Source organism: Balaenoptera borealis (assembly GCF_965194805.1).
Source record: "Balaenoptera borealis genome assembly, chromosome: 1".
Classification (NCBI taxonomy): domain Eukaryota; kingdom Metazoa; phylum Chordata; class Mammalia; order Artiodactyla; family Balaenopteridae; genus Balaenoptera; species Balaenoptera borealis.
In genome coordinates this window covers 163516188-163535944 of record NC_138860.1, presented here as the reverse complement: position 1 = coordinate 163535944, position 19757 = coordinate 163516188, and the positions used below count along the sequence as shown (strand labels likewise).

Below are 19757 nucleotides of genomic sequence, written 5' to 3'. Positions count from 1 at the left end.
GCATCTCTCTCAGTCTTGACAGGATTCTGAGAAGCCTATTTTTGGAGTCCAAGGCAGATGTTCTCCCCCAGTGAAGAGCATGTTTGGTGTCTGCTCTCCCCTCGGAGGGGTGGGAATGTCCCCCCCCCCGCTCCCCTCAGCTGAGCAGAGTCATACATCACCAAGGGGCCGGGCTCCCTAGATGTATTGCCCTAATATGTCGCTATAGCAACCCCACTCTAATCCTGCATTATTCTAATGTGGTCCCCCTCCCCACTGTGATGTATAGCTTGGGTCTTGGAGCTGTGAGGCCCCTTCTCTGAGTCTGCTCCAAGTACCCTGGGAATGGGTGGGTCCGAGGACGGCCTGGCTTCCTTGGGTCCTGCCTCGCTTCTCCTCACCCTGTGCATGGGATCCTTTGTGAGCTGGGGTGTGGAGGTGGGCTCTGGCCCGGCGGCCCACCCGCTCGCCTGCCCAAAGAGGGGAAGCAGCACACGAGTGCCTGATGCACCGACCCACGCCAGCCTGCCTGGCCTGGGGACCTGAGGCCTTGGGGTTGGGGGCCAGGGCAGGACAATGGCTGCATTCCGGCTGCCAGCCACAGGCCTCCATTGTTCCTGTGGACACTGCCTGCTTGAGGGCTGCAATTCTGGCCCTCACCCCGCATGGGGCGTAGGATGCTCCCTGGACCACTCCCCCGGGGGACCATAGAGGGGTGATTCATGGGGTGACCAGGGCACAGCAAGCCCCAGCTATGCCCAGATTCTGGGGGGTGGGAGGGGGAGGTGACTGAGGGTTGTTTGTGTCAGGAGAGGGCGGGGTTGAATAGCCAGAGGACTCAGGGCTGTGGACACCAGCCACGTCATCTTGTACTCCTCCTCATGTGTGGGCTGGTCAGAGAGGCCCCATTGTCAGAGTGGCAGGCCCACCCAGGCTGGAAGGGAAGTGAGGATGGAGAGGGACCACCTCAGAGCTGGGAGGACCCATAGACCACCCCCCATACTGCACTGGTGAGGAAATTGAGGTCCAGAGAATAGCAGGGACTTACTCAAGGTCACACAGCTAGGTGGGGACAGGCCTGGGTCCAGAACATTTCCCCATATCTCTCTGGTGCTGAGATACTGCTGCCATTTCTGGTAGAAAAACTGAGCTCCAGTGGTGATCTTCAGCCTTGGCAGAAGTTATATCCACAAGCTCCTCTCTCTCCCTCACTTGCTTTGAAATTTCTCTAGTTTAGGTTAATACCTGGCATCCCTGGAATGAGAATTTAGAGCTAAGGGGAGTCCTTGGGCCATGCAGAGGCTATACTGACTACATCTTCTGTAGGGCCCTGAAGAAATGAGTGGGGCATGGAGGTTCCCAGTGCTCTGACACACAAGATTCATAGATGTAACAGTAGATTTCATTGTTTCCTCCCAAACAGTGATCTCCTTTGGGCTCTCACATGCCTACTCTATATGACTGAGAGGTAGGAAAGGGAAGAGACTAACCCAGGAGCGTTTTAAGGACAGGGGGACTGGTCTATTCCTGCTTCTCAACATAGGACCTGTTAAATTGTATGATTGGATGAGTGGGTGGATTGTGAGTGGTTGGGTAAATGGATGGGTGGGTGGTTGAAGAGGTACGTACATGGATGAATGGATGAGAGGATGGGTGGGTAGACGGATGAATGGATGGTTGCATGGGTTCGTGGGTGGTTGGTGAATGGACGAATGGATGGACGTAGGATGGATGTAGGTAAACGAGGGAATGCCCATTTCATATATTGAGGTCCAGAGATGACAAATGACCCAACTTGGGTCATACTAAAGATAAACAGTAGAGTGAGGCCTGGAGCCAGGTACCTGGCCCCTGCCTTTTAGGCTGGGATGCCCTGTGGCATGGTTTGGTGGTCAACCTCTGGGCAGGGTTGCAGGAGAAGCAGGAGTTGGGACTTGAAGGAATCTATAGTTAGATTAGTGTCATGGTGGGTGGCTTCGTGGGGTCTAGGGGCCTTGACCCTGAGTTGAATCTTCTGTGTTGGGATCAAAGGGGGTGTGTGGAAGGGTCCTGAGCAGGGCAGGAAGAGGCATGAAGGCTCAGGAAGGGGGAACTAGTGGGGTCTGAGGGCATTGGGGCTGAGTGGTTTTATCTCCTTGGGATCAGGCCCTGAGCTAGGAGGCCCAGAGGCAACCCCTCACGCATTCTTCATGAATGCGTACCACTGTCGCATTAATGGTACCACTGTCTATGGGGCCTTCCCTGACCCTCTGGGTGCTATCTCCCCAGAACCCAGCACAGGGCCTTAGTACTTAGAAGAGGCTCAGAGCACATTACTGAGGGCATGGGGTTGCCACAAAGAGTCAGATGGGGAACAGGCTAGGAGATTGCACCTGCCACTAATTTTCTGGGTCATTTTGGGCAAGTCTCTCAAAATCCTTGGGCCTCCGTTTCCTCATCTGTGGACTGGGAATGGAGAGCTTGAACTTTTCTTCCCAGAATGGTTTTGAGAATGACAAAAAATAATTCTGTGGGTAGAAAAAGCACTAGGCATTATTTTTCTGCACTGCTTCAGCCCCAGCAATTATACAATAATATATATTGTACATATAAAGTTGATTTTATAGCTAATATTTAATGCACACTTAACACTATGCCAGGCTCTCTTCTAAGTGTTTATGTATATCATCTCTCATCTAATCCTCACAGCAATCCTACCAGGCAGGTACTGTCATCGTCTTCTTTTGACAGATGAGGAAACTGAGGTATGGAGAGCATAAGTAGCTTGCCCAAGGTCCCATGGGTAGGAGGTGGTGAGGCCAGGATGGAAGCCTGGGCAGATGCCAGGGCCCGCATTCTTAGCCACTATATGTAGCTTCTCAGTGCACAGTGCTCCGAATCGACCCATTAGGAAGGCTTCCTGAACTTCTTGGTGATTCATGCAACTTCCCTGAGCCTCATGGGATTTACCTGATTGCATGGTGGTGGAGAAGGGGGCAGATCTAATTAGCTCTAATACCCTTGGTCCCTACTTCTCTCCCTGGCCCAGTCCTGAGTTCTAGAACCCCCTCTGCTTTGGGCACATGCCCCAAGCACTGGACACTACTGTTCACCCCAGCAGGGAGTATAAAAATAACATGGACCTGTGTGTCAGATAAAATGGGTTTTATTCCAGGCTTTATAATTAACTAGTCTTGCTGCCTTGGATAGGTCACTCAAACCCTCTGGGCAACAGTTTCCTCATCTGCAAAATAGGAATAGTTAATGTGAGATAAAGAAAATAAAGTACAAAGTCAGTGCACGGATAAGTATTATGTCAGAGTGCCTTGGGCGGAGTGGGATCCGTGTAAAAGTTCATTACATTTTGGTTTTCTTCCCTGTTCACTTGCTTTTGTACAATGCCCTACCCAGGCCCCACAGTAAAACAGCTTTCATTCATCCATCACCTACTTATGCTGAGCACTCTGTGTACCTCATGTCCCTTAATCCTCAAAATAGCTCTATGATGTAGGGACTGCCATTGTCACCGTATCAGAAAACTGAGGCACAGAAAGGGTAAGGAGCTGGCCTAAAGTCACACAGTTGATCAGAGGTGGAGCCAGGACTTGTACCCAGATCTTTCTGGTCCCACAGCCCCTGTGCTTCACTATTCTGCTCTCTGCCTCTCCTGAGACATGGAGAGCATCCCCAGGGATTTTGATGACAATGGGAAAAGGCAGGTAACCCACAGTGGCAGGAAGGGGCTTTGCCAGAGGGCCAGGTCTGTCCATGAGCTGCTGAGGTCAACTCTAGCAGCTTCTGCATGGAGGGAGCACTTCCTCCTCTCCAGGCTGGCCAGCCCTGGGGAAAGGCAAGGATGGTGACAATTTCCAACCGTAAGCAGGGAGGGCAGTAGCAGTGCAGGGTCACAGTCTGCTCCTGCTAAGAGCTGAATAATCTGGAGCCTTTGAAGAAGGATTTCTGAAAAGCCATCAGGAGTGAATCATTGACTTAGGGAGGCAATGAATCAAAGGGGAGTTCATAAAACGGCAAATGAATCGGGTGTGCGGACGACAAGCCACTGCTATTCCCCAGAACCCTCCGGGGACAAGAGAGCCGAGAGAAAAGAAATAAAAATAACACGGGGCCTCACGCCTGCTCCAAACGCGAGTCAGCCCCTCCTTCTATGTGGAAAGACAGAGGGGACAGAGGGATGAGACCCACTCGTGGGGCCAGAGGGAGGCTCCCAGGGCACGTTCGGCTCCCTGGTCCAGGCTGCGGGTGCAATTAGCGAACGCCCTTTCCCCTTCCTTTCAGGAGCCCTCACAAGAAAGAACACTGATTTTGACGAACACCCAAAATAATGTGAGATCAGGCACCATGCATTATGCATGAGGTCTGATTTAACATGAACATTATTTCTTGTGTACGAGACCATATGCCTCCGTGCTGTCTCTGCAGCCTAATAATACCCAGACCCACCCTGGTCAGGCTCAGCCAGAGACATGTCCACTGGGGGTGTGTGCGTGGGGGGCCGTTGAGGCAGAGCCCTCCTGGTACTTGGCTCTTCTGAGGGGAGCCCATTCAGATGCCCTGGAGGTGGGTGGGAGGTCATGCCCCCTGAGAAACACCAGGGAGGGAGCTGGGGGTGGGTGTGTGAAAGTGTCAGTGTGTGTGTGTGTGTGTGTGTGTGTGTGTGTGTGTGAGAGAGAGAGAGAGAGAGAGAGAGAGAGAGTTCAGGAGCCCGTGACTACATGATGCTGGGTTCATGGTGTGGCGATGTGGGGACATGTTTTTAGCACAGGAGGGACGATGGCAGGAATGGATAGTTCTAATTGCTGTGTGTGTTTGTATATATACACGCATATGTATGTGTGGGGGTGTGTGTTTAAAAAATAAGATCACACATACATACAAACACACAGCCTAACTTTAATTATCTGAAGGGAGCAGGCGAGATCTGGGAGGAGCTGGGAACAATGCTGGGCAGGGATGTGTTTGGAAAGTGGTTTGTGGGGTGAGTGCTTGAAAATCCTGAGAGGAGGGGACCCCCGCCAAGGGATGGAAAGGATGCTGCGTGTGGCAAATCAAATAGCACGGGTGCAGGTACCCAGAGACTCTGGAGAGCTCGGTGTCAAAGGCCGCGAAGCTGGCCAGACGGTGGCACGGGTGTGCCCGAGAGTGTCAGCACGTGTGAGCGAGCAAGCTGGCAGAGTGTGCATCAGGGTTTTAGCTGGTTGAGAGGAGGAGTGGCAGCGATAGGTGTGAGTGGGGCAGAGACAGAGGAGGTAGCTGTGATGGAGAATTTCCGAGAATGGCTGTGGAAACAGGCGGGGTAGTAGATGGGGAAGGAAGGGTCACGGGCAAGCCTGTGTGTGTGAAACAGGACTGCTTCCATTGGAGGCGAAAGTTGCCTCTGCTCTACCCGGCACCCTCTGTAGAGTAGCCAGCTTGATGCTGATTTTGGGGTATGCTCAGCTGTGAGGTGGCCCTGGTGACTGCTGCCGTGTCCCAGCTCAGGGACCAATAGAGGGCAGTCCTCCCACATGGAGGCCTCCCAAGCGGCAAGGGGAGCCCAGAATGGAGGGCCAAACACTAACTCCAAGGCTTTCCCATATGCGGAGCAGGGACAGGATTGATGGCTCCTCTGGCTTCGGTCACTAAGCCAGAGGCCCCGGGTGAATCCCCCTTCCTAAGCTTGGGGGCAGCCGCCAGACCAAGTAACCAGCCTCCTCTCACTCCTCCCCCTGCTCAGGTGGGTCTCTCTTCTGGAGCTCCAGCCCTGCTGGGGAAAGCCTGGGCCTGGGTGTGTCACTAGGGGCTTGACCTTCCCCGATGTCGGCCCAGAGCCTCTCCAGAGGAGGCTCAATTCTAAAGAGCCCTAAGTGGGCAGTTGTGACGGGGGTCAGCTAGTCCTGTGGACACCCAGTTGAGTCTTGGTGTCAAGGGATGATTGCACAGGTCCTAAGCTATGCAACATTGATGCCAGTGCAACTTCCTGGGGCACGCATTGATGCCAGTGCAACTTCCTGGGGCACATCGTGGTGGGGAATACAGGCGTCCTTGAAGTTCAGGGCTGGGCACCATCCAGGTGTGCCTTGATGATCACAGGCGACCACAGTGGCCACCTTCCTTCTTCCCATTTTAGCCACCCCCAACCCTGCAAATGTTGTCCCAGCTCAAAGCATCGGCAATGTGGCATGGACTTTCTTTCCCCCCTCCTATGTCTGGGAGCACCTATGGATTTGCGGGCACAGTGGCACATGCACACGTTTGTACACCAACACAGAGAGGCTCACATGGGGAGAGGGACGCTCTCTCTAGCTACCAGAATCTGTGGTTGCATGATCTTAGAAAATAATTTTGTTCCAATGAGAAGGGGAGGGAGATGGGATGAGAAAATCCCAAATCTGTTAGGGAAAGCTTGGGCTTCGTGGGAGGTCAATGCTAGGGACAGCTGGCTCTCTTGAACGAAAGGAAGTTTCAAGCTCTCAGGAGTGAGCAGGTAGATCCACATACACATGGGATGGAAAAACCCACGGTCAAGCGGTCAATGGCAGCCGACTGCCATTCCTAAACTCTATTCTATCCAGGGAGTAAGACTCCAGGGAAAGATATTTCTCCGTATTTCCTATGGTTTCTTTCTTATACAGTAAGATGTGTTGTGGTTCCTACCATCATCCCAGGCTGGCGACTAGGGGAAGGAGCCCCCTGGGGCCTTCTGTGACCAAGGGTTGGGTTACCGGGTAGCTGTCCCAGGCCGGTGTCTCATTAAGCAAAATACTCGCCAAGTGGAAGATTTTCTTCCGTCCCCTTTCCCACTTTTTTTTCATCTTTTTGTTCTACTCCTCAGCTGCTGCTCGATCTTGGGGGCCACATTGTTTTGCTGTTTTTGAGTTGACTTGCTTAAATAATAAATCCACCCTCTTGGACGGGATTAAGCAGACAATTAGGAAATCAATCCATCAATGGGTGTCAGCTGCAGGCAGAGGCCAGGGAAGGGCCCCCCGTCTTCCTGGCCGCCCTTTCCAACCTCCAATCCTGCTGCGGCTCAGGCGGCAGGGAGCTCCGAGCTACATTCGCTTCCATTTCAGGGCCCTGAGGCTGGGACAAATCCAGGAAGGACGAAACAAGGAGGGAGTGTGGGGAAGTGTGGGACTACTTCGAAGTTCCGCAGTTAGTGGAGCAGGAAACGAGAGGCCTAGGTGGGGTGACCAGCGGCTCCCGGTAGCGGTAGCGGTGTCCCTCAACTGGCAGGTAAAGTTTCCAGCCTCCTTTGTAAGAAGCCTGGGGAGGCTCCCTGGCCTGCCGGTTTGGGGAATGGAGTGGCTGGGACACAGGTGCCAACTGCAGGGCTAATCACTTACTAAGCTGGACTTAAGGAGGGAGAAAAAAAAAAAAAAAAAAAAAAAAAAAGGAGCAGCGAGAGGCTGAGCCTTTGAAAACCATGGTGGCCTCTGCAGAGACAACTCTCTCCTGAGATTGAGGGGCAGAGCCCAGGGTGTCACCCGGAACCCTCAGCATCGAACAAGTCATCCTGAGGCCCCAGCCCGCCTGAGACAGCCAGCTTGGGGGTCTGGGAGCACCTCTCTGGGCGTCCAAGATGTTGTCGGCTGGAGCCAAGGCCTCTCACAGGCCTGGGCTTGGACAACTTCCCTGGTGGGAGGGGGCCACACACATACCCTCACTAGGGACACAACTTTCTCCCCAGCTTGTGCCTTCAAGCTTTGTCTCCACGAAGAGTGACAGAAACCTCATGTGGTTTCTCCTGAGAAGGGAAAAGAACTGCATCTACGGAGGAAACAGGAAGAGCCGTTTGATTAGTATTTTTAAGAGGAGTTATTCTAAAGGAGAAAGAGCTTGACTGGGACACAGATAGTCTGCAGCTTTGGCCCTGAAACCCGGAGCTGCCTCCACCATCCTGACTCTGGGGAGGGGGGCAGGCTGTGTTTAAGGCTTGACAGGAGGATGTCTGAGAATGTCTGCTTCCCTCCCCAGGTCATGAGTGCACAGCCCGGTAGTCCGCCTATAGGCAGAAGCATCACTCCCTGGGGAGCGGGGGTTCCCTTGGGGACCCATCCCTGGAGAGGCGATGCCAGGGCTTTCTGGTGGCACAGCTCTTCTTGCCCCCATTCCTCCCCAAGAGAAGTTGGGGCAGGTCATTTGTTTGCATAGAAGTAGGACCAGCTTTGCCCACGCAAACTGGCGGGGGTCCCTCCCCAGGCCACTCAACTCCCCCAGGACCCCTGTCTAAGCTGTTAGAACTCCCAGTGGATCCAGGCAGGTTTGGGTACCGTTTGTCTGCAGGTGGAAAGCCAGCTGCGGTGGGCTGGTGGGGCCTGACTCGGCTTCCAACTGCCCCAAGACCCAGAATGATGAAGTTGGCCTGGATCCCACCCGGGGAGTGCAGAGTCAGGGGTGGGGAATACAAAGATGCCTGGCTGGTGGTCCAGGTCGAGAGAGGCAGGCTTCTTCCTTGGCCCAGAAGAGCAGTTGAGTTGTGCCTGAGGAATGGCCGATCCAAATTCAGTGTGGTGTCTGCAGTGTCTTAGGCCCTGGTCTGGTCCCAGGATAGTCTGTTTATGGGGGGTGGTGGACATGAGGTAGCTTCATCTTCCCTAACCTCACTCATCTGAGGCAGGGGCCCAACCGTTGCCCAAGTAACAAGCAGCACGGATACTGGCCTGGAAGAAGGTCTGTGTGGTCACCTTCCTCCAAGATAGTGAGGCCAGAACTTTGGGGGAGGTGAGCCGGGGTATCCCATCCCATCACCCACAAACCAACCCAGCCCTAGTAGTAAAGAGGACAGGACACAGCCCTGGGGTACATGTTTATGTGAGTAATAAAATATTTACTATAACATAAATATAAAGGGAACTTCCCAGTCTACATTATTATTATTTTTTTGCAATAAAGATACAAAGAGAATGCACCAAAACATTGTTCCAAAAAATAATAAAAATAAAATAACAAAATTTAAATTCAAACGGTAACAAACAGAACAAGAAATGGAGAAGGGGGAAGCTCCAAACACATCCAGAAAATAAATAGAGATGGATCAGAAATCTGGAAATCATATTAAAATATCTTTTTCGGATTAGTGGGTGTACAAAATCCTTTAGGATGGGGAGGGAGGGCAACCCGGAAAACCAAAAATAAAAACCAAGCACAAAATGTTTCTTTCTCCCCGCCAGTGTGTACATATCTCACATATTTACATGGTTCCCACCTCACCCCAAATTTGGGGAATTTCTCTGCAGGCCTCCTCCAGCATCCCGCATCCCAGGGGGCTGAAAGGGAGCGGACGGAAGCTGCAGGGACTCAGGCAGAAGGTTCTCAGGGAACGGCTTATTTCTACAGCTGGTTAAAAAATATCTCCAACTTTTCCAAGTTTCGTTTGATTGTGGCCGGGAGGTCAGGGCCCCGCGGGGAGTGGGGGCCCTGCTGTGCGGTGGTCGGTCTACAGCGGGGCAGAAGCCCCTTCCCATCTGCGTGTGCGTGGGAGCGCAGACCCCTCCAGCGTGGCCGGGAACCGAGCCGGAGCTCGGATAAAACGAAACGAAAAATGAACACTCGAATTTTTTTTGTTGTTAGTTTTTCTTTTTTGTTTGTTTTTTGTTTTATTTCGCTTTTTTGGGTTAGGGTAGGGGAAGGTAAGGGGAAAAAATAAATTAGGCTAGATTAAAGCTTTGGCTATTTCCTGCTTTTATACACAGACGCGGCTCTCGCGGCCTCCCCTCCGGGGCCCCGATAAATACAGTATACAGCGATTTAAATTAAGGGCGCGGGCGGAGTTAGAAGGACCCCAGGAGCCGAGAGGCTCCGTGAATAAATAAAAACTGTAAAAAACCAAGCCCGGAGGAACGGTAAGGGGGATGGGGCGCATCCTTATGGGAGAGAAGAGGCGTGGAGCGAATAAAGTGACAGTCCCCCACCCTCGACCCTCAGGCTCGGGAATCCGCGCCGGGGAGAGGGATGGGGAACTCTCCTCTCTCCGTCCTCTCTCCCGGGTAATCCCTAACCCCGTACCGCGTTACCTGTCGCTGTGGGGAGGCCGCTGCCGGGATCCGGCCCCGAACAGCCCGGGGGGGCAGGGGCGGGGGTCGTCGAGGGGTTGGGGGCAGGGAGCAGGCGGCGGGCAGGATGCCCGGGGTGAGTTGGCGCGTTCCGGATCTTCGCTCCTCTCTCTCGGGGCTCGGGCGACGCAGCCTATCGGCCGTCTTCGCCGCTCGCAGAAGAGGGTCGTCCGGGTGTTTGGTTTTATTCGAAAGTTTCTGGGCTTTTTGTAAAATCCAAAGCAACCGAACAAAAAGAGTTCAGGCCGCGCGGCGCCTCGCCGCGCACCGGCGGGGGGCCCGGCCCGCGGGGTCACTGCACGGAGCCGGGCAGTGTGTGGTGGTGGTGGTGCAGCGCGGCCGGCGGGGGCGCCGAGGGCGGCGACGCACCGCCCCCGCCCGGCCCCAGCTCGCCGGGTGCGTACACGTCGTCCATGGGCGGGTGGCCGGCGCCGGCCGCCGGGGTCATGCGCTTCTCCTTCTGCCGCCGGTTGCAGAACCAGACGCGCACCACCTCCTTCTCCAGCTGCAGGCTGTCGGCCAAGCCTGTGATCTCGTGCGCCGAGGGCTTGGGGCACTTGAGAAAGTGGCTCTCGAGCGCGCCTTTGACCCCCACCTCGATGGACGTGCGCTTCTTGCGCTTGCGGCCCTGCGCCGCGATCTTGTCCAGGTTGGTGGGGCTGCCGCTGGACGAGTCGGTCTCCTCCAGCCACTTGTTGAGCAGCGGCTTGAGCTTGCACATGTTTTTGAAGCTCAGCTGCAGGGCCTCGAAGCGGCAGATGGTGGTCTGCGAGAACACGTTACCGTACAGCGTGCCCAGCGCCAGCCCCACGTCGGCCTGCGTGAAGCCCAGCTTGATGCGCCGCTGCTTGAACTGCTTGGCAAACTGCTCCAGGTCGTCCGAGCTGGGCGCGTCCTCGTCCGAGTGCTCGCCCACCGACGAGCCACCGCCGCCCGCGCCCGGGTGCAGGTGCGCCGCTGCCGCATGCAGGCCGCCGGCGTGTGCATGTCCGTGTGCGTGTCCGTGGGCGCCCAGGTGCGGCGGAGGCGACGGCTCCAGCTGAGCCTCGTGGCCGTCCTCGTGCAGCGCGTGGTGCAGGCCCGGCCCCGCGCCGCCGCCGCCCGCCGCCAGCATTCCGGCCAGGCCGCTGCCGCCGCCCCCCGGGTAGGCCGCCTGCGCGTACAGCCCGAGCGGTTGGGGCTGGTGGCCCCCGCCGGCCGCGGGCGACGGCGACATGGCCGGGCCCAAGTGGTGTGCCGTGCCGCCCTGCGCCCATGCCGCGCCCGCGTGGGCCGCCCCCTGGTGCACCAGGCGCGCGTGGAAACCGCCGCCGCCGCCACCGTCGTCGGCTCGGCCGGCGCTGCCGCCGCCCGCCTTGCCGTGTTCCAGGTGCGGGCCGCCGGCCCAGTCGCCGCCGCCGCCTCCTCCCGTGGGTAGCCACTGCGGGTGCGCTAGGCCCACGGGGTGGCCCGCGCCCGCGCCCAGCCACTCGTGGTGCATCAGCTTCTGCACTTCGCGGTACGCGGCCCCCGCGTGAAGCCGCTCGGCTGCCGCCGCCGCTGCCGCTGCCGCCGCGGCATCCGGATGCATAAGCGGTCCCGTGCCCCCGGCTCCGCCGCCGGGGCCCCGCGGCAAGTACTGCGCGGTGGTGGCCATGCCGCCCCGCGCCCCGCGCCGCGCCGCCGCCGCCGCTCCGCTCCGTCTGCGGGCCCCGCCGCCGCGCTCCGCCGGCTTAAAGCCCGACCAGCTCAGCGCTCCGGAGCCCCACCCCACCCGCCACCCATTGGCTGCCAGTGGAGCCGCCTCCCGCCCCCCGGCCCCGGCCCCCGCCCCCCCTGCCCGCCTGCCGCCCGGCCCGGCCGCCCACAGCTCGCCATTGGGCCTCACTCCTGGGGTCCCGCGCGCCGACCATGCTGATTGGCCGCTGGGGCTTCATTCACAGCCCCCCTACCTTCCGCGTATACGCTCACGCCCCGGGGGCGCGGCCGCCACGTGGGGAGTGGCGCGGGGGTGGCACTGGGACCGCACCCCCTCTCGTCCTGGCTGCGTGGGCCCCACTTTCCCCCGGCGCTGGAGACTCCGAGCCCGGCGGGTCCCACGCTCCAAGCGAGCAGAATTCCCGCCGGTCACCCGCCCGGGTGGCCAGAGGCGGTGGCGGGGATGGCGGGCTCCGGGAGGCGCTCGGGTTCCGAGAAGCAGCTCAGCCCCGCGCTCCTCCTTCCGCCGTGCCGCTGCCGGCGGGCCGGGATTCCCGCGGGTCTCGGCGGCTGCGAGCGGCAGGCGGCGCGGGTCCCCGGCTCGGTTGCGGCGCGGCTGCTCACCTCGCCCGCCTCGCCTCCCGCGACTTCCAGAGGGCACGGAGCTCTCCTCTGCGCTCCTCCCCGGCCCGTCTCGTATTCCCTCTTCACCCTCTAGACCACCCAGCGCAACTCCGTCGACCTCCGCCGCCCTGAGAGAGCGTCGGGCGCGGGCAGAGTCGGACCGGCCCCGACTTCACGCCTCTCACGGGCTCTCCTTTTCCCGGGCGCCGCGGCCCAGGTGAGTACCTCGCGGGTGGCTCGGGGCCGGAACGGCCGGCGGCAGCGATGCTGTGGGGAGACGGGAGCTCCTGTAACCAGGCCGATTCCGAGGTTCCTGAGTGAGAGGATCTCGAGGTGGAGACCGTGGCTCCGGGAAAGCACCGCCGACAGGCATGGTGGACACACTGGGCCCACGGGTATCTGACCCACGCCGCCGCCTCGCTCCTTCTCCTTCCTGCCTGCCCGGCTCATTGGCCTGGGTTATGGCGGGGTCACGCCCCGGGGAAACTTGCTCTAGGTGGGGAGTGGCGTGGACATGGGGAAGGGCGCTGGTGCCTCAGAAATCTGGCGTGCAGGCTGGGAGCTGTCCAGCCTTGCAGGGAGCTCTGGGCTGGAGTTTAACCCACTTGCCTGGGGCTGCTGAAAAGGGAACTGGGACTGAAGAGGTCTTGTTGGAAAGGTGCGGCATGCGGTTGGCTTACCTACTCATCCCCCAGGTCTTTGAGGACTCCCTGAAGGATCCTGAGTGGACTTGGACCCCAGCATCAGCTCTTCTGTGCCACGTTGGCTGGAGGAGGAGTGGAATGAGCTGTAGCCTCCACGTCTTCCCCACGCTGAGGCTTGGCTCTCCGGGAGTCTTCCAGCTGCCAGTTCACCTCTTTTCTATCCCTGATCTTGCCTCCAATGGATTCATAGATTCCAGGGCCCCGGGGGTCCCAGATTGGAGGACCGAGCTGGGAGCCCAGCTAGGGCCCTACTGGCAAGTCAGGACTGTGGAATAAAGCCTCAGTGTGTGAAGAAGGGTGCTGGGGGGCTCAGGGGGCAGCCGCAGTGGGGGTGACGGGGGCAGAGTCGACAGTGACAAGGGTCATCCTTGGGCACAGACTGTGCTCATCCAGACCCTAAACGCCCTAGGACCAGCCTCTGGCTAGCCCCCAAGGGATGAGGTGGCCACTGGCCACTGTCCTGAGCAGAGTCCTTAGGTACCACTCCCACTGCAAGAGCTGTGATGGAGCCCTGTGTCTGAACCTAACTAGGGATGCTGGGCTTTCCTGGCTCTGGCCCAGGAAGTGGTCACCTTGAGGCAGCCCAGGACTTCCTGGTCTACTCGCCTTCCTGGCCTCTCTCCCAGGCTCAGGAGGTAGGACCAAGGCTGGGAATCCTGTAGTGAAGTCCCCTCTCACGCCAGGCCTAACCAGACCTGCGTGACGTTGAAGCTTGGGCTTCCAACCTGGACCTGCCGCTATCTTCCTGGGCAAGAATAACTCTGGCCCAGTCTTCTAGGGCTTGGTTCTTCTACCTGTAAATTGGGAATAACAGTACCATAAGCAGCACACCTGTCTCACTAAGGTAAGTCAGAGGGTGGTACAAGACAACGTGAGTGAAAAGGGCTCAGAAAGGACTTTCACTCTCGTTGTTTCTATTGTTAGTGCCCAGTGAATGAACAGGTTACTTCCCCTCTCTAACTAAATCTCAGCTTGCTCATCTGTAGAGTGGGGTTCTGGAGGTTTGGGCCAGGTGACCTCTCTGGTAAACTCCCTTCCAGCTCTGATGGTCTGTGAGTCTATGAACCTGTCTCAGTTTCTGTCAGAGGAAGGGAAATGTCTGGACAGTGGACAGGTGTTGTTTGGAACGGTCATCATGAGCAATGGGTGCTTTACCAAATGCTTTTCATTCATCACGTTACCTGCCGCTCTCAGCCCCGAGAGTGAGCGCTGGGATTGTTCTCCCATTGCACCGCTGAAGGAACTGAGGCTTGTCTGAGGGCAAAGAATGCGTGGAGGTCCCACTCCCCATCATCCTCCCTGTGGCTGTGGGATGGGAAGGGTGTGGAGGCAGCGGCTTTGGCCGTCACAGCAGAGAGAGCTCACAGAGAGAGCTCTCTGGTCAGCTGGCACTCTTGAAGCTGAGTTCCCCAGGTCTGTGCTGAATTGAGGGGGTGGCTGCAGCAAAACCAGGCTCCTAGGTTGCCAGCTTGTCAGCTAGCAAATCTCAGTCCCAATCCCATTACCCCCCTTCAGCACCCCTGCTCTTTGCTTTGCCTGTTGGAGCCTCAGTTTCTTTATCTTAAAATGAGGACAGTAATGCCTGCTTCTCAGGTTTGCTCTGAAGCTGCAAGGATGAAACAAAGCATGTAATTTAGATGCCCCCTCTTAATATGAGATGCTGCTCTAGGGTGAACAACAGTGTGAACTAGGAAAGGATAACATTCCTTTCTCTGCTTTGGAAGTTTTAGATCCTCTATAATGATATGGGTTTGGTCTTGAGTCACAGTTTTCTTATATTTGAGAGTTAAGTTTTCCCTAGGAAGTCTCGACATCCCCTTTGCTCTTGCCCCTAGAGATTCTGGGTGGGACACTGGGGGCTATGACATGGCCATTGGCAGAGACACCTGTTACAGAGCATCTCCTCTCTCCAGGAGCCCTACCCTCATAGACCACAGAGAAAACCCAGAACACGGAAGTCAGACAGCCAGCTGACCAATGCAGACACAGGATGGTTTAGGCATATGAACAGATGTGCATTCACACACACACACACGAATGCATAACACGCAGATACACACATGAAATTTAGCCTGGAGACAAACATTCAGATTCATAATAGGAACACATGGACTCCCATCATTAGGTTGGATATTCAAAGTCACACAAATCAACACACAATGATAAATACAGGCATGTGTCTCAACAGGAACATTCGCAGAACCCATGCAGAGGCTGAAGTCGGCTCAGGTAGGCATCCTTCAGCAACATAGACATAGAGGGGACCTGCAGGCCCTTCGGGTGACAAGCATGGAGGCTCTCAGCTGGCACGCCAATTCACACAGATGGGCACACCCTCGTGTGTTCACAAACATGAGCACACACTCTCCCACCCAGCGCACAGATACAAAGAGGCCCACCCCACGCATCACACAGACACCTACATCCTGTAGGAACTAACCCCTCTGCACAGCGGATCAGAAAGCAGAGGAAGGGGCTGTACTCAGCCCTGAGTTTCGTCCATGCGAGTCAGTGGCCCCACTCATTCGAAGGAAGCAGGAAAGCCCTTTCTTTCCATATTTTTTTTTTTCCACTCTCCTTGTCTGCGGAGGGCAGCTCCCAGCCAGGTCGCCGCCAGTCTCAGAGGCTCCCCGGCCTCCCTCCCCAGCAGGGGCCCCTGCCCAGCCTGCCCCCAGGCCAGGAGCTGCTCGGGCTTTCCCAGAGTGGCGAGACCTCCTCCAGGCTCTGGAGTGTGACCGAGCGCCTGCTCATTTGACACAGGTCACCGAGCCTCTGGCAGATGGGGCCCTCGCTGTGGGGGATCTCTGAGCTGGAGGGGCTGCAGGGGGAGGCTCTGTGGGGCTGAACTGCAGCTACACAAGCCCCACATTCTCTGTGCAAAGTCTCAAGTCACAGACACAAACCCCCGCCATCTACATTCACACGCCCGCCTGAGAAGTTCAGACTCAGCCTCTAGAGTCTGACCACACTCGCCATCAGCTGCACTGCCGCCACACGTGCACTGTAATATTCCAGACGCACATCCCAGACAGGCGAGCCTACACAGCGGCGCACTGGACGAGACTAGGGAGGAAGAGGAGGCAGCTGGTTCTGGCTGTTTTCCCGCTTCAGACTCTGGGCCCCTGCTGCTGTGTCTTGTCTGTGGGGCAGTGGGTCCTCGGAGTCCAGGGCAGCACTGAGAGGAGATGCAGCCACAGACCCAAGACTTTTTCAGTGTTGCGGGAAGACCGGCTCCAAGACACTCCACCTGGATTCCTCACAAGTCAGGAGTGCTGAGCGGAGCTAAAGAGAGGAGAGATCGGGCCCGTGGGGAGGGCTGCTAGAGGAGCTCGTGTCCTAGGGTGCCCTCCTGTGTGCGTGGGCTTGAAGTCTTTGTCTGAGGCAGGCTGGGCTGGAAGGGGGGCGGGATGCGGGCAGCACTCAGCCCACTTCCTTTCCCTTCTGCCAGTCTTCTTATGCCCCAGATCCTGTGTTTTCAGAGTGTCAAGGGTCCTGGGTTCCATCTTGACTCAGACTCAGGCCTGCTGGATGACACTGGACCAGTCTCAGCCTCCCGATCTCTGTGAACCTCAGTGTCTTCATCTGTAAGCTGGGCAGGATGGTCTCTGCTGGGTTCTTGTGAAGGCGGGATGAGATCACTGCCCCGATGGAAACTCGGGAAGGGGAAGCCTGGCTTGGTTTTCCTCCCTGGCTGCTAGGGGTGAGTAAGAGGCTGTGTGAGCAGGAACAGAACCTACCTGTTCCCCCAACCAGTTCTTGCTGAGCGGTGTCAGGAGTGACCACGCCCATAACCTGCTTGTTCTGGGCTGGAACGTGTTTTTGACTGGAAGAGTCTGTCAGGGTCCTGGCTGCTGCAGAGTCCAGCCTGGGTAGGCGCATCTACTCCCTCTGTGCAGGTTGGTGCCAGCTAGACAGATTCATAGCGCTCACCACCATCCAGAGAGCTCTCCCACAAGGGACGTGATCACTATTCTCAGCTCGCAATCCCCCATCTCTCTCCCTCTAAACTCAGCCATTCTAGGTGTCCTACCTCTTTTGTCCTTCCAGTGCTCAAAAGAGCCTGGCATAGAAGAGCAGAGAGGTAGGAGAGGCATGGCTGCCTTTGGCAGAGGAGAAGGAAGCAGTTTCATTTAATTTAAGGTTCCCGATCTCTCAGTCTTGGGGAAGGGAAGGAAGGATGAAAGGTGGAATATCTCTTAGGGATGAACCTTTCCTTGTATTTTTGCGCCTGCCTCGGCCCCCTAGGTCTACGTGTGGTGTGGGGATCCTCCCAGTGCATCAGTAGAATATTCAGATTAGGGGTGGTCAATTGCTCTTGAAATTTACTTTCATTTTTAGCAGAATGGCAGCCTCTGAGCTGGTGCTAATGCCCACAATCCGGTTATGCAGAACAAGCTCTCTGCAAATCGGTAAATCATTAGCGGGGATTAATCACTCTGAAAGGCTGGGGCTGGGTTTGAGTTTCTCGCTCTCTCTTTTTTTTTTTTTAAACACACTTTTATCTGGATGGCTGCAAAATTCAACACCACAGGGTGGGGTGGGAGCAGCGAGTGATGATTTAAGTGCTTGTCACCATTGTTAGGCAAGGGAGGTGCCTTCCTGGGCCTGGTGTTGACTCTGGCCCGACCAACCGACCGAGGGGTGGGGAGTGGACAGCTCGGGTAGGGGGGAAGGGAAGGAGGGGAGTTCCCTTGTGTTTGTGTGCGTCAGTGTTTACAATAGTGTGTTGGGGGCTTGGTGTGCTTGTATCGGTGGGTGACTGTAGGTTAGCCTGCTTGCCTGAATTCCTGTTTGTATTTTACAGATGACCATAAGTATTTCAGCACTTGTGTTTGGGTGCTTGTGCTTGGTTTGTATTAATATATGTGCATTAGTGTTTGTAATCGTATCAGACAGTGCTTCCCTTTAAGAGTGGTTTTTTTTTTTTTTTTTTTTGGTTAAGAGTGGTTTTAAAGACCACACCTCACCTTCCTCAGCCTCCAGGAAGCTCTTGAGGGGGAGTAGGTAGAGCTGGAGGGAGGTCCCAACTTCACCTGTGGGAGGGGGCATGGCTCATGGATTATTTACATATTCATGAGCTGCTGTCTCTTGGAACTCCCCTCTGGAAGAGACTAGCATGAGGCCCCTTATGGCAGATGGGGAGATGGGGAGGCCAGGCTCTCACCGGAACGCCTCTCACTCTGCCACCCCAGGTCTAGTGGCTGTGCCTCCTCCACCCATGGACCGGGAAAACCCAGGGTTCTGAACCCCAACTTCTGCAAAGCTGCAGTACACACAACTCTAGTTCCTGATGGGAGCTGTGTGGCGGTGATGGGAAAGCTCTTTTTCCTTCCTGGTCCATGACGCCCCTATGGCGGCTCTTGGGGAAAGAAGGTCATTCTTCCAGCCAGGACCAAGCTGATGAATGGGACTCACTCCCACTTAATGTCCACACCAGGCCAGCCTCCTAATCCCTGTCTTTCTCCCTAGTTTAGTGCAGCCTACCTTGGAGCAATAATTATTTTCAAATGACCCAGTAATGACGTTCCTAGGGTATATTGGTCAAGGTACGTGAGTATGTGGATGAGGTCACAGGACTTCTCCCCTCCAGTTCCAGAGTGTGGGGTTTGAGGTAAGACTAAGTGGGCCTGGTCTTTACATCAGCTCTGACCCCCCCAGTCCCCTTTCTCCATACAGAGTCAGCTTGGGTAGCCTGGGCACCACTATCTACCACGCCACAGATGGCGCAGATGCCCTGTACTTCTGTTCATGTGCTTCATTCATCCCCCAACTGTATGTGCCTCCCCCTCCCCTCCGTGCAGTAGGCTAGCCTGGAGTCGAGGGAAAGACAGAATGATATAGCTCTTTGGCTGTTACAAGTTGGGAGGGTCTGGAGAGAGTTGGCTGGGCTCAATGCTGGCCTTCCTCGGCTTTCTTGAGAGTAGCAGGTGGAGGGCGGAAGTGGCAAAGGAGGATTTAGGAATTATATTTTCCCAGGGACCTCTTAGCGTCTTTATATATCTCTGGTGTCAGACATCTGTCTGAGCTTAGGGTAGCATCTGTCTGGGCTAGAGACAACATCTGTTTGAGGCTGGGACACCTGGCTGAGCCCAGAACATTATCTGGCTCCAGGACAGCTTTTGTCTGGGCCCAGGACATGTGTCTGAACCTGGTATGGCATCTGTCTGGGCCTGGTGCAACATCTTCCTGGCCTGGGGGCAATGTCTGTTTGAACTCTGGACATCTGTCTGACTTGGGGATGTCTGCTGAGCCCAGAACAATACCTGTCTGAGCCTGGGGGTGGACTTGTCATGGCAGATAAAATCACCCTCGAGTCTCAACTTTGGTTTGCGGCTGAGAGCAGAGTATATGCCAGACTCATGTCCCTGCTCTCATTTCTACCAGGGAAGGGCTCTTCTGTAGAGTGCCTCAGTTTACCTCCTTCTGTAGGCGCATTGGCCTGCTTGCTGTGGACACCTCAAGGGACAGCCAAAGCCTACACCCCAGGGACTCCAGGAAAGCGAAGTTAAAAGAATAAGGGAGTGGATAGGTTATAAAATCTAAGACTGGTCTAGGACTGTTCTTCCCTCCTCCAGTCCCTTTGTTGAATCAAATCAGAGTGCTCCCCCAAGACACAACTCGGACATGTCACTCGCCTCCTGAGAAGCCTTCCCTTGCTTCCAATTGTATGTGTTATCAGGCCCAAAGCCCCCTCTGGTCCTGCCCCTGCCTCTGCTCTGAACCAGCAGCACGGAGCTTC

General features: G+C 56.2%; 2 protein-coding genes and 1 long non-coding RNA gene across 3 annotated transcripts in view; 1 reads left to right on the top strand and 2 right to left on the bottom strand.

Annotated features, from left to right (window-relative positions):
* Nucleotides 1-8755: 8755 nt before the first annotated feature.
* Nucleotides 8756-10110, bottom strand: LOC309627587. The gene is made up of 2 exons (XR_014243825.1): nucleotides 9975-10110; nucleotides 8756-9425 (listed from the first exon to the last, which is right to left on the bottom strand). It is a non-coding gene; the product is annotated as an uncharacterized lncRNA (long non-coding RNA).
* A 69-nt stretch (nucleotides 10111-10179) lies between these two features.
* POU3F1 (POU class 3 homeobox 1) lies at nucleotides 10180-11657 on the bottom strand. Its single transcript, XM_082388782.1, has one exon. It carries the CDS (start codon nucleotides 11647-11649, stop codon nucleotides 10306-10308), a length of 1344 nt encoding a protein of 447 aa, XP_082244908.1. The 5' UTR covers nucleotides 11650-11657; the 3' UTR covers nucleotides 10180-10305.
* Nucleotides 11648-19757, top strand: part of LOC309621003 (uncharacterized protein) — a gene marked incomplete at its 5' end in the record, with an annotated part of 63204 nt that continues 55094 nt past the window's right edge. Inside the window, one exon of the mRNA XM_082377863.1 lies at nucleotides 11648-12531. Within this exon, the coding sequence (XP_082233989.1) occupies nucleotides 11648-12531 (884 nt within the window). The remainder of the gene's footprint in view (nucleotides 12532-19757) is intronic.